The sequence below is a fragment of the Daktulosphaira vitifoliae genome, unplaced genomic scaffold (genome assembly GCF_025091365.1).
Source record: "Daktulosphaira vitifoliae isolate Bord-2020 unplaced genomic scaffold, ASM2509136v1 Scaffold_1, whole genome shotgun sequence".
NCBI lineage: Eukaryota > Metazoa > Arthropoda > Insecta > Hemiptera > Phylloxeridae > Daktulosphaira > Daktulosphaira vitifoliae.
This window is the reverse complement of record NW_026099572.1, coordinates 15391989-15406594: the sequence shown is the minus strand read 5'-3', so window position 1 is coordinate 15406594 and position 14606 is coordinate 15391989. Positions and strand designations below refer to the sequence as shown.

The following is a 14606-nucleotide window of genomic DNA, read 5'->3' as shown; positions in this document are numbered from 1 at the left end:
TTTTTTTTTTTTTTTTTACCTACTAGAGAGTGTTGTGTTTTCGATTCCATCACCAGCGTGTAATATATTCGAAACTTAAAATCGATCGATACGATATCGGACAGAAGCCGAGCGAAAGAGTTGTGGACCAGTCCATCGAATCAATTACCATTGGAATACTATTATTATAGTAGTGGTGCGCACGTGGGCGGCGGTGGGGCACAAAGCTATCGGCCACTGCCGATCTCGATGGGACTCGCGCATGTCACTGTCACGATTCGTTTTATTATTATTTTGTTGCTGTAGTTTGTATGGTAGTTTCGTGAAAAGAGAGGCATAGACCGAGAAAAGGAGAGAAGGCGGAGAAGCGTCGTTTCTGATTTAGTAGTGTGGCTATACTGACGCATATTGTATATTTTGAAGTGGGTGTGTTATATGCAGGCAAAGCTGCTGCTAATTACAAGGCACTTTGGTACGTATTGTAAACGGTCGTGTCATTCCAGTGGAACGCTGAGATGTATAATGTATATAAATGTACATTTCCTATATATAACCGCGTTATCGGAGCCATACATCTCGCTTGTGCCGCATATAAGTGTAATAATGGTCCGCCGAGACGGGTGTTACCAACGAGTTGCCCGTTGTGTTGTGCTCTTGCATTTTCCGGTCCGGTTTGAAAATATTTACAGGCTATCGAAAAAACCGTAAGGTTACAACTGTGAAATGGTAGGGTAGCGTACGAACGGGGTTGAAACGATTGCCTTTTAGACGGACGTCAAAACCAAAAACGTGCCTCTCGTTTGCGTTTTAATTCCGCCTGCCAGAAATTTGTGTTTTAATAATTAACTGGCTCTTTCTCCGGCTTTGAACTTTTACCCTCTATAGGAAAACAAATTAATAATCTTATTTGAAATGTAGAAATATTCGGTTTCCGAGACCATGTGCGTGAAAACAAAATTGCTTGGAGCGGTGCAGAAGAAACTTTCTTCGTAAGTCGCACTCGAAGTATTTACCAAATCGAATGGCACGTCTTTTAAAACTATAGGCTAAGAATGAATGACGTTGATCAATACCAATCCGTTATGGCTACAAAAGTTTATCTGAACCGCAGAACGAACCTTAAATGGAACGTTAAATCTGATTTTGTGAACTCGGCATCCGTTGAACGCAAGTTATTTACTAAAATCTAAAGAGCTATCAGAAAAATTGGACTTGCAAACACATTTACCTGCGTACCGTCCGTTTTGTGGTAGAGTCGACGATGTCTTAAGGAGCATTTCGCAAACGTTGATTTACCACTTTAAGTTTCCTCGTCATGTTCACACGGATCGGTTTAGTAGCTTGTAGCGGTAGTCTGTCTGTCGATTAATTTAATATTAAATTTTCCCTCACTTCTTGCCCAGCGTCTGTCTTACCCCACTTGGAATCGCAGATTTCATTTCAATTAACATGGTCTCGGGTCCGGAACGCCGAGTTTAATATTATAATAGTAAGGAGTTTTGCTACACATGCACACAGGATACGTGTGTATTAATAATCATAACTCAAAACGGAAAAGCCCCCAAAGGGTTTTTGGCAACGGGACCGCGCCGTGTAGGAGTGACGGCGAGTGCGGCGGCAGCGGTAAAAGACGTTTCGCTCCAGAAATCTTATACTTATTTATTCGACCCTATTGCAGTGCGAAGCAAAAGTTTAAAATCCTTCCTAGCCCTTGTAAAGCCTCCGGGATAGTTTCTCAGCATATTAATGTTTCACCGTGCCAACTGAATCGGATTTCGATGATGCGTCGTGTTGCCGCTCACCATTTTCTATATCAACAACTACAGCATCAGAAACAACAAAAACAACCCTTTCCCCGACAAATTAACATGATGGGGTGACAGTTGTTGTGCGCTGTAACACTTTTTCAGTAGTCTACTTGAAATGTAAACAGCAGTATGGTGTGTCTTATTCGAATCGGATGAATCTTACAATGTTGTTATTATTGCGCCTTTGGCTAACAAATACATCCGCAAGGAATTCAGTGAATTTATAATGAAACGGATTTTGAAAAAAAATAATAGTAAAATATCCAGACGGAAATTATCATAATAATTATTGAGAAGTATGCCATTGATTGTGTAACGTCGGATTAATAAAAAGAAAAATCATTACACAAAAAAAAACGAAAACGCCACAAGAATGATAAGGGGTGTATTTAAATTTTAATCAAAACATCCGATCGAATCAATAAAGTCGCGGCGGGAATGAAAGGAAACATCCCAAAGACAAACAGGAGTTTTAATATGCGGACGCTCGGGCGCTATCCTATACGGCCGACATTCTTTATCGTACGCATTTTAATACTTTACAAAGAACGGATTAGAATATTGTATACATGTACGATTGTCGGACTAATGAAAATTCACCCCACTTGTACGAGGGTTTTGTAGAAATCAAAGTAAAATGAACGAGAATTAATTTGTGTCGGGTCTTTTTCCTTTTTATTTACCTTCTGCAAAATGCACTGCTCTATTGCAGATAAGAATAAACGTTTAATAAAATCTACCATAACGCACAATTGATTGTCTTACTGGCACATAATTAATGATTCGAGTGTGCCTAATACGTGTTTTAGCCTTATAATTTTGGTTGCCTTGTGTTTTTAACCGAATCAACACATCTCTTGATTACTATCCGTCACATCAGGTTGACTCGTCTGACTACTATTAATCATTAAAGGTGGAAACGATATTTTTATACATCCCATATCATTTACGATACACCAGACAGCACACGCGCTTATTGATAACACGCAGATGTACGGGTTGGTATTTAGTATCTTCTCAGTAGGCATTGAGAATCACTATTTAAACTAGTTATGAATATCGCTGACTAACAGTTTGAATAACCGGTTTAGAATTTACATATAACTATTGATTGAACATCAGAATTTTCGATTATAAGTAGCTCTTAAAGATATCAATTAGGTTCATGAACTCGTCTACCAGTCACAAATATTTTATTATAAAAAGTTCAATGTCGTTACGATGACTTTCGCAGAATCCAACAGGTCTTGCGTGTGCCTCGGAAGTTTCATTTAAATAATCGTTAGCTTTTGTCGTTTATCAACGATATGGTGTAGCTGTCCACATACATGAATTAAAAGCATAATACACCATTCATATTATACTATTCTGACTTAACCGGAAGCCCTGGTGTTTTTTACACGGAGACATGGCGTATTGCGTGACGTACAACGTCAACAATAATTAAATACGCATCACTTTTTAAATGTTAAAAATGCCTTTGCGCTCCAGACACAATAATTTATTTGCTGCAGTCATCGTCACACGCGGCTTTGGTGCCCGGCAAATTTTGCCAACAGACACCTACACACTATTTACATTCATGTAATAACTGCGCTGACAATTGTGATCACGCGACGAATTGTCTTGGTCGGGACACATCTCCCGAAGGAAAAACTCAACGTTCGTTCAGACTTTGCGTGCTTCTTCCCCTACGGGAGGCCGACAACGGCATCGGACAACAGCGTGGTTGGGATTTATACGGACTTTTGTAAACGAATCGTTGACTGTAAAAAAACAAGAGCATGGCGTTCGTGTGCTATGCAGAGGGACACGGCGACACTTATTAAACAATATTTTTTGATGGTGGGCGCAGATGGGATCGGAAATTAGTTACTTTCGTTTTTTTTTTTTTGCAGGCTTCCCGTTATTATTATTATTATTAGTTATTACGGTTTACGATTATTATTATTATATTTGTAACATTCAAATGTCTTTTACGATATGACCGCATAGTGAAATAACATTATAATACCCTCTGTCGAGTTTATTGAGTAAAGCCCTCGAAATATGCAGATGTACACCAAGACGTTAAAAGCTTTCCCTCATTAAAACGCACGGAAAGGTCTTTTTCGCTTTTCCCCGCTAATGTCTTAATCGCCGTCCGCCCTAACCGGAATCCCGAAATGTTTTATTTATGTGTGTGTTGTTCGTATTACTGTTGCTAATGGAAAACGGCTATGGAATAAAAATTATATTATTGTCATGTCTTGCAGGGCTAATGATGAACGGGTGGGAGACATTAATCGAGCGTTGAGCTATGATCAGAAAGTCAGGGATATGAATTCGCAAAATGGTATTTATATTTTGATTTTTAAATTATTTCAATACAATTATGTTACTATTCATTAAAAATTATAAATCTAGGCTCGTCAGAAGGCCACAGTCCAGTATTGAATCTCTCTAAAACTGGTGGAGATCATTCAGGTCCAGCTAGCGATCACTCCGCTGGCGGACATACTAATGGCGACGATGAAGACGACTTGGACGAAGACGATGACAACATTTCTGATGGCGAAGAGGACGACATTAAAGATCATGGTAATTCTAATTTTGTTCTAATTTTTTTTTCATTACACGGTATATTGAGGTAAAATTTACACGAGTATAATTTTTACTCGACTCTTTTGCGTTAACAGACTTAAGTGACAATCCTGATGTAGGAGGAAACAGTAGTGCTCACGGTAGCATTACGCCACCACCTCAAACGTTGAACTTTGGTTCTACCGGTTCTGTTGACATGGGTTTGTCATACATGACAACCGAGTCGCTTCTTCGTAAAATTCAGGCATTACTTAAAGCAGCCGCTGACAAGATTCGAGATGACGACCGCGCGTTAAACTTTGAAAAAGGTGAGGATTATTTATGTTATTCTACACAAAAAAATAACGATATACTAGGGATCTATATGTATGACGTTTTCGTGCAATAAANTACTAGGGATCTATATGTATGACGTTTTCGTGCAATAAAGGTGTTCTACCCTTAAGCTATAGACGGTACCAATTTCAGTTCAAAAATAATACTCATAACTCAAAGTGTCTGCCAACACAATATCATTACACTTATTTGACCGCATTTAACGTCGGGCCACCGTCTGTTCAAAACCACAATAGTACTAATTTTTTAAACTAGTATTTATAGAATAAATATTGATTTATTTTAGTATTTATCTACGTGTTCCGTCTTAAACATATTATTAGACGATCTAAAAAAAAAAATTGTATTACTTTATTTTAGAAATTTTCAATTAATAAAAAAAAAAAAACCCACTCTTTTCTCGTTTGGTTTATATCCTAATGTATAACGTTTAACCATTTAAAAGTGAAACTGAAGTAATAATTTATTTGAACGCGAGAGAATTAAATGATATTTTTAAACATAAAAACAATCGCATATTTCGTGTTGGACTGGTTTCGTTTTTCTATACTAGTCACGCCTGTTAAAATCTGCTAGTTTTCTGTTTTATAATTAAATACGAGCCAGTGATATGTACCAGCTAATTTAATATGTTGCAATGAGGTTCTGACTGATACGGTTCAGCTTGGTGTTTTTAATTGATCCAACTAGTTAATATCTAACTTGTTAGCTATAAATTCAAAATGAGTATTCATGACAGTCGCCGCAGAATGACTGTTAAGTAAACTCCGCCTTAGATTCGAGTGATTTCTCGTCGTGTACAGGATAGAAATGAAAATGTACACGAATAAATAATAAAAAGAAACAATTTCACCGATTATAAATTATATTAATTCTATATTGTTCGTTTGTAATATTGGTGGTTGGTGGTGTGGCATGTGTGTACACGCACGTTATTTCAATATGTAATTGGCCTATGAACAGCCTCGTGTACCGCTTTAATTCTCATCACGAACTGACCTTTACGTCGTGTTCCCTTCAAAATACTCTCCGCCGTAATGGATCACATTTGTGTTGGTGTATATGTACAAATTATCGTTATGAAAAACGACCGTTTTCATTAAATTACACACACACGGAATTAAAATACCAAAAACCGACAGACGTTTATGTGAACGGAAAGACACTTGTAGTGCAGGTACCACCTGCGTGTGTGATTTTTTTGACTATTTCATTTATACACTTGTATATAATTCTCGTTTTGGTAATTTGTTTTCTGTTACTCGTGTAATGTTCATGGTGTGTCTGTATAAATATAATTTCGTATATGAAGTTAAACACGACGATGACGACGACGATTCCCTTCAATCAATTCGGCCGAAACATATACTTAACCACAACAGTCCCATTTCATTTTGTCGGGCAACGCCCACCGTTTTCGTGGTCTTCAAACAGACACACGCGCTCAGACAGAAGACGAAGAAGAGAGCGCCGTTCGGTGTTATTCTCTTCACCAAATGCCATTTAATAACAATTCGGTGTGATTGCTCTTCTTAGTGGATACCCCGGGCACAGAAATTACCTCGTCGTCGAAAACCAATGCGCTCCGGGCTTATCCGAAGAAATAAGGGCCCATTATCTCGTAAACGGACTAAATCTTCTTCATATATCACACCAACAGAGTTTATATAATATCGATGTTACCTCCGAGCCAACAGCGTGCGTCTCGAAAAAAATATTGTTTTATTGAAGTGAGAGAAAAAAGGATATCTGAAATGGTTATTTTATGTTCTTGTGTATTTTTGCAATGAGATCTAGGTGTCCGAATTAATAGACAGTACTCGTACATGCAACTTACCAGAAAAGTATATGGTGAACACCGATAGTCACTTAAAATAGTTCATGTATTCTGTGTCCTTGTATATATTTAGCACCATAGTTTCTTCATATCGTGATTCTCACTCGTGTACCTCCCACGAAGTTGTTTTTTGTATACACATAACACCTTTCTACCGTGTATGTTGCTGTCCGACCGAGTCCAAATAAATATCGGCGTACTTGCATCTTATCCATTGTACAGTAGGATTTAACACTACCCACTTATTATGATAGTTTATTCAATAAATACACGATATTAAATTATAAATTAGTTTTGACATATTAATATAACAAAAATAAAATTTTATTAATAATAACTTCATCTAAGATAAATCTCTCTAAATATTTGCCCGAAAATGAGTCTTGGCAAATATTATCATGTTCGCAATATTAAATGCGTTAAGGGAAATCATTTTTTTTTTAATTTTAACTTTCTTACTGAGGTTCTTCTCTACTGGAAGCTGAGAAGCTATTCAAAACGCTTCCGATTTTAAGTTGTGTTTCGTTCGAATGTTGTATTAGTATATGTATATAAATTTATACGCTCGTGTATATTGTATGTACACAATGCCGCATCGAGTGGGTTATACAAGGAAACAGCCTTGGGCCACTAACTGACACGACCCTCGAAAACGGGATTAACACACAATATTGTATCCAAAAACTCATACACATATGACATGTACGATATGCGTGTATTAATATCTGACATTGTTACAGCAAAGTAAATATATAAACATTTTTTGTTTTGTTTTACAGCCGAGTTGAAAATGGACGTGCTCAGAGAAAGGGAAGTAAAAGGAAGCTTAGAACGACAGTTGGTCGACGCTCAAAAACTGCGAGGTAAGTACATTGACTGCAATGTTTTTGTATACTTAATGTACTTGAAATCTCATTTTACTCGTCGTCACCCTTTTTTACCATTTGATTTTTTATCCAGCTAGTTGAATAAGTTTCCACTGCATTGCACTACCCTGTCTGTATGGTCGGTGGTGGTGTGCGGTTACTTATTATTTTTTTTCCCCAATACCACTGAAATTCATTGAGGGTGGTCAGAATTGGAATCGTCGTACAACAATATAATTCGAGTATCCTGTTAAGGATAAGGTTTCATGTACGCTAATTCATATCATGCAGGTATTCGATGAACCTTGACTTGACTGACCGTGTATACATTTGACACTCAAAAAACTTAATTTCCACTTGCATGCAATGGTATATTATTTACAATAATATGTTCACTTACTCTTTAAGAGTAATATAATATCTCATAATGTTAGTTTTATAATAATAATAATAATAAACACGATATTATATTACAAAACAATAGGTGTGGGGGTGCTGTTCGTGGGCATTAGCATAAAACAAAATTCAACGGGATGGAGTTGAGTAATTCTCACACAGCGGATTTCCGAATCGTTTGACAGAGTTAGTACACATACTTTGTAAACGAATACTTTTCCTTATATTGACCAGTCCATTTAGTGTATTGCGATTGAAATATCGGATGTCGAGGTCGGTCAAGTATACGAATGCGATTTTCCTTCCACCTGCAAAATTCTTTTACTGTAACTCGATTCGCCTACTTTAGAGAACCTTTTAGAAATCTAATAGTTTTTACATTCTTTGTCAAAAACTTTATGGCATACGTAGGTACGTTAATCACAAGCTTACGAGTTCACATCACTCATTCTGTCAATTGCAGATCAATTTCGTTATTAATCTTTAATTATTACCGTAATATTTATTCCTTTAGTATCGGTAGTTTTTATAATGTTACATATCTAAGGTTCGAGTTGGCAAACAGTAATGCGTTGTTCAATAGTTGAGTGCTGTGGCAGTAGCAAGGGATTCGTTAAAGAAACAGTCGAGTGGATGATAATCTTTTCCGTCGTCGGATTTTAAACACTAATTAGATCCCAAAGGGCGGCAGTGGTAGCAGCAATGCGCATAAATCACTCACTACTGATTGGACAATTGACAAGGACATGGTTGTTGATTGGCAACACCGTAACACTAACGAGCTTCGAAACATTAATCTCTTATTCTTAAAGTCTCTTATTATTTCTTATTATTAGAATATGACTGCATAGAAGTTAAAACCCAACACTAGTGTTTTGTGAACTTTAAGAATCATAAAGAATATGTAAATCTCATATCTTAATGTAAAAGCACGAAATATTTGGGGTATGAAATGTCAAGAATATTTGAGTCGTTTATGTTTTTGAGTGACCTTTAAAGTATAGTCCACTAACGAAAGTCGCATTTTTCCTACGACTCGGTCAAAATTGATATTTTTTCGGTATAAATATTAATTTCAAGTAATAATGTAATTTTTGCTAGTACACTTATTTAATATATATCCCGTTGCTAAAAACTAAGAATTATAATTGACTATTCAAAAAAATTGTAAAAAAAAAAAAAAAAAACAGTAGGTTTTTTATGACGAAAATTCTAGATGACTTTTTGTTTTAACGGTTGTGGTGCCATACAGTTTTATAAGTAAATGTTCTACAAAGCGCAACACAAACCTTACATTTTAGAACAATCACTGTCTACTTAATAATAATACTACTACTTACTTTCTTTTCTTATATGTTACTTCATATTACAATCAGTCGTCTGACATTTGCAAAGGTCATTTCCGCTCCGAGTTTCAGACCGTAAAGTTTTCCTTTTCCATTGCTCCGTTTCTTTGTGTAAATACCAAGGCTCGCCATTGGATTATTAGTAATTAACTCTTGTTGACGGTCATAGTTGGGTGTGTACAGAACACTATACATCGATATTATTATTTTGTATATGGTGTGCGAGAAAACAATTATATTTTGAAACGCAATTCGAGGGTGGGTATATGAGCGTTTTTTAGGGAGCTAGAAGTGGAGATCAAAAAGAAAAGATATGAAAACGTTTTAATAATAATACAGGCCCAATTTTTAACCCTTTCGTCTTCCCCGTAATTAACTGACAAGACAATACAGGGTAAAAATATGAAAACCGACGTTCATGTTATATTAGTGCTACAGCCGTGTGCACAATAACTATCTTTTTTTGTTCTTTTGCCAGCGGAATGCAATAAATGTAATTAAAGTGTCCCTCTCTTCTATTAAACTTTTTATGTTATTTTTATTAAAAGCCATGTCTAATTTATTATTTTTGATTAAAACGTTAAAAAAAAAAAATAGTGAATTCCACTTCCTTTTTTTTATACTTCATCGATAATTATAGTTATTTCTACATGTATAAAAAATAGCAATAGTTGAAAAAATGAATACAATATGAAAAAACTGTTATTATTAAAAAATTTTATTGCTTTTATTGTGTACACATATTTTTTTATTTGTGATGTTAATGGCATAACATAATATTGTTGTTTAATCGTATTGATTTTGTGTACTTTTCATTATAATTAACACCGGTGGTGATTTACAAGTCGGGGCGCAGTGTCGTCAGGGTGCAGTGTATAGTTTCACAAGCGTTTCCGGTCTACCGCGTGACATCTAAAAATCCGCTTCCGTTCGCGAGTCACGTACACGTTGAACGGTACTACCGCTGTCTTGTACTTTTAATGCCGCCCGTCGGTTCGACCGAGAAAGTTTATATTACCATTGGAGACTTAACTGCCGCAAATATTCAAACATGAATCATCATTACGGAAGCCGGCACGCACAGTGCATCATAAGTCGGCGAAACATCAGTGCCCGTTATTATATTATTATAGTAATAATATAATAACATCCCGTCGAAATGGCATTTATATGGGATGGGTTTTGGATAAAAAAATATTATAATGTTGAGGATTTCTTTATTGCACAGTAATCCCGATGAGATTTTACTTTGCGGCATTCCGTATAGGCAATCAACTTTACTCTGGAGCGCTACTAGACGCCATACCCTCCTAATGACAACAATCGTAGCGCGACCGGGTGAACTCATAAAAGAGCAATCCGACTCTCCTCTCGTGACGCCTTTTGATGTCAGTACCACGGGGCGTACTGTGTTGTCGCTTGCACACGCCGAGAGGTCGAATTGGGACAGTCGCTGTGGTCACTAATATAAACCTTTGGCCGTTTTGTGTTTCAAAATGCCTATGTGTTGGCCACGGGTCTTTTGTCACCTCGGACTGTAGGCGAAATTGTCAACCGGGATTTAATAATAATGCAATTTTAATCGAAGGCGAATGGTCTACATCAAAAGCCCCGCCGGTCGTTTCTTTGTGATCATTTCATGGATGCAAAATCACTCCCCCACTTCATGTCTGGGGTGTTAAATATTCATGGAGTTCTGACAAAATCGAATTTACTCTGTGGACCCGCCGGTTTTTTTTTTTTTGACGTGCTCAACCGACTATTATATAGTTCACCGTCGCACTGAAAACCGATTAACATTTAGAAAACACTATTCTCTAGCGTTATAAAATTGTTTATTATTAAATTTACTAATGGGTTTTTAGATATGGTAATTTACAAAGAATTTGTTTTTTCCTCGTATTCAAATGCCTTTACACCGTTATTTTGATATCATAAGTGGTTACTGTCAAACAATATTGGGCATTTTCTCGATTCGGATCACACGTCTCTGATGGCGGCTAAGTAAGGAAGGATAAATATTGTTGGCGGTGGTCGTTATTGCCTTTCGAACACTTAAGCATCATCTCGGGGATTTTAATGCGCTACTTCCTAAGTAAAGCGCTTCGCATAAATAAGCATTATAAAATAATTCCAGAACCGTTTCTCCCGTAGGCGACCAGTAACTGTGAAGAACGGGGGAGAGAGAAGAATCCTCTTATATGGAAATATAAATTATTAAACTTATGCCATCGCTGTGTGACCATTTTATGGATGGACAAAAAGGGCGACCGTCATAAAAGCGCGCACACATACACTATGTAATAATAATATGATCTCAGTTTTATTGTTTTCTCTGCCTCTTCTGTTTATCCCCTTTTGTTGCGCTCATTAATTCCCGCAGAAAGTCTTGTTTACATAGGCCAAGTACACCCGAAAACACTTTGGACCTGGCATCCCTTTGGCGTCTTCAACCCTATCCTGACAGCGTAATGTTTATTGCTGGACCTTAGGACGAATTCCGCTGTGATATCAATGCCATTCCAATCTTTCACAAAAGAACACCGATAGCCTTAAACATTAATACAGTACAGATTATAGCAATATTAGTACAAATCTGATGATTTTTACACAAAAGTTTTAATTGTTTTTTTATCCATAGTAATACACTATACAAGCATTGCTGTTTTAGAATTACTTATTGTACTGTATATATATATATATGTAGTTTATAAGAGCGTTTTCGCTTAAAAAGTCGAGCAAGTTTGAGCTGATCGTAAATTGTCCGAATGAATACAATCCCTTGAGATGTTCTAAACGTTTACCTTTGATCTGTCGCTATTAAAATTCGAAGGGTCCACTCATTATTGTGTTGTTCCCCTTTTGGCCGGCACACAAATTGGATTCTTTCGTCCGTCCCTCGACTGATCGCTGCCCGCTCGGGCTTACAGTAAAAAAGGTATTTCGGTATTCTCAAGGAAAAATATTGTTTTTTTATGTGTGCTGTGTAAAAGAAAAAAAGATGGAAAATATACAGCCCATAGTTACAAATGATCAAGAGAAAATTCATTCCAGTGTCCGAATATTTTTATTTTATTTTTTGCTGTGCCAACCCTCGCCCTAAAATTGAAAAATACAACGAGCAATCGTAAAGTTTATCATCCGACAGCGAAAAATCCACAACTATTTTACGATCCCAATAAACGATGGTCCGACGACGGAGAAATAATTAAATTCCGGTAGCTGCCGAGATGAATCAAATGGACGAGGCAGTTTTTTCGGATCAATGCACATCATAGCTATCACATAATAAAATATTACATAATGTTCAACTCAAAAGAGAGCAATAACAAAAATATAGTTGGTATAAACAATTTTCATTTTAACCTGCATGGAAAAATATTTAATTTTGTTTTTACATCGTTTCTTAATAAACTGAGTCTTGAACTCTCCGTGTATACGCAGTGTCGAGACTTATTGATTATTATTAATTTTCGTTTAACTGACTATTGTAAAAGTTATGCGACTATTTCGAGCGAAATTAGATTATATTTAGCAAACTGTAAAAAACAAACAGATTTGCCGACACCCCTGTATGTTTTATACATTACTTTTCAAACGATATTCAAAAGTTCTTAGGTGATAAACAGAGTCGGTTTCCAGTCGAATGGTTCCATACTTCCCCGGCCCCAAAGTGATTTGCATGAGGAGTGCGCCGAGTTCGATTAGAATAAACCTATTTGTGTATACGACCCTCTGTGCGACCTGCGGTGAATCTTTTTAGACACACACGAGCATAAAGTTTTTATCTCCGTGACGCATACGCTATGCATCGTTGTTTGATTTATCCCTACACGCAGAGCGCGAAAAAATAAAATAAATGTATATTATTTGTTTAGAGATTTTAATATTTGATCTTACGGTGACAGTTTTTGCGCTTATTTTCCGACTGGTATTTTAACACAATATTATAAAGATTATCTGTTAAATCTTTGTTGGATTTGAATTACGTTTTGTAATTAAACGGCTTGTTACCGAACAACGTACAAGAGCTCTATAAGGTAGCCAGTTCGTTATCGTTATCTACTAAAGGAAGTGTCGCGTACCAATATATTACCTACTGCGGCGATGCGTCCTTGGTGGCGAACATTGGCATGTTATTATAACTGTTATAGGACTCATTCAATATATATATATATATTCGTAAACATACATGCAAAGTGTGTGTACCACACACGTAGATCTCCACTACAGTAGTGTCTCCTAACGTGATAATACTATTGTTGCAACTTGTCGATTTATTACTTAGTATGTTTTGTAATGTAATGTGGCAGTGTTGTATCGAAGAAGTTTTTCAAAAGAAAACACCTCACTAATCCATATTTCCAAACAATTATCCAACTATAATGTATTTAAATATTTAGTTTTAAATCCAACATTATGTTATGTTTGCTTCACTGATTTAATATGATTACTTTCAGTAGTCTGTGTGTCAGTGGTCGCAAAGTTAATCTTAGTCATCAAACTTGGGCAACATAGTTCCACCAACGCATATTATTCTACGTTTAAACACCCAGACACCATGTTAAAATTTGTCAACTCGAATAAGTTCTGGCCCGATGAGCGCGCAATGAAGTTTTCGTTATCACCTCCCACTCGGTCATCGTTACATCGCACAGTGGTTTTAGGTATTCATACGCGACAACGAGGAAAAGGTATCTTGGGTAGAAATTACGCAATTATTATGGTTAAAACGATAAATTAAGTTTTACACATGTACGTGTATGATATATAGAGTTTTATATACGTATAAACATATACATTTTGGCGACAGCGTCCTCTGTGTTCCGACAGAAATTCCTTTACTGCTCGTTATACATAAACTATATGACGGAGGGGTTTTTGGTCCAAGACGTTGTATTTCGAATAGTTGTCTTCAAAGCATTTCTATCATTAACCTAAAACTCACGTTATTTCTAAACATACATCCCTTTCTACGCTAGCCCAGTTACTTCGAGTAGAATTCATAATTAAAACTTATGTTCTATATACATATATGCATAAAATAACACGTTTGAGTCGATTTTATTTTCAGGTAATTTTTTGTTATTTATTTATTAATCCTCATGTATTGCCATACGCGTGTTCTAAAGCTAAAAGAAATTTTATTTAGGAAGTTTTTCGGCTGGTTTTTTAATTACAAATTTGTCAATATTAATCATCCATTTTTTAAAATAATTTTAAATATCACTAGATCTCTATTTGATTAATACGAATTTTATTCAAACATTGATCATTGCAAGCATGTATAATATGCAAAATGACTAACGCTATACGTTTTATTGACTGGTCCAGACGGTATTTATAATAAATAATGAAATATTGTAATTACAATCGTGAAGAATAAAGATACGATGTAAAAAACATACACGTGTATACTGATTAAAAGAAAATCATTGCGCTATACACAAGCAAC

The 14606-nt window shown here is 36.1% G+C and overlaps 1 protein-coding gene across 2 annotated transcripts in view; it reads left to right on the top strand.

The window, feature by feature from the left end:
- The window catches only part of LOC126902143 (dachshund homolog 2), a 68608-nt gene that overhangs the window by 42764 nt on the left and 11238 nt on the right, over positions 1 to 14606 (top strand). For both annotated transcript variants that reach the window (XM_050679177.1, XM_050679171.1), the window contains exons 6-9: positions 4043 to 4122; positions 4194 to 4367; positions 4466 to 4678; positions 7323 to 7406. In XM_050679177.1, the coding sequence (XP_050535134.1) occupies positions 4043 to 4122; positions 4194 to 4367; positions 4466 to 4678; positions 7323 to 7406 (551 nt within the window). The remainder of the gene's footprint in view (positions 1 to 4042; positions 4123 to 4193; positions 4368 to 4465; positions 4679 to 7322; positions 7407 to 14606) is intronic.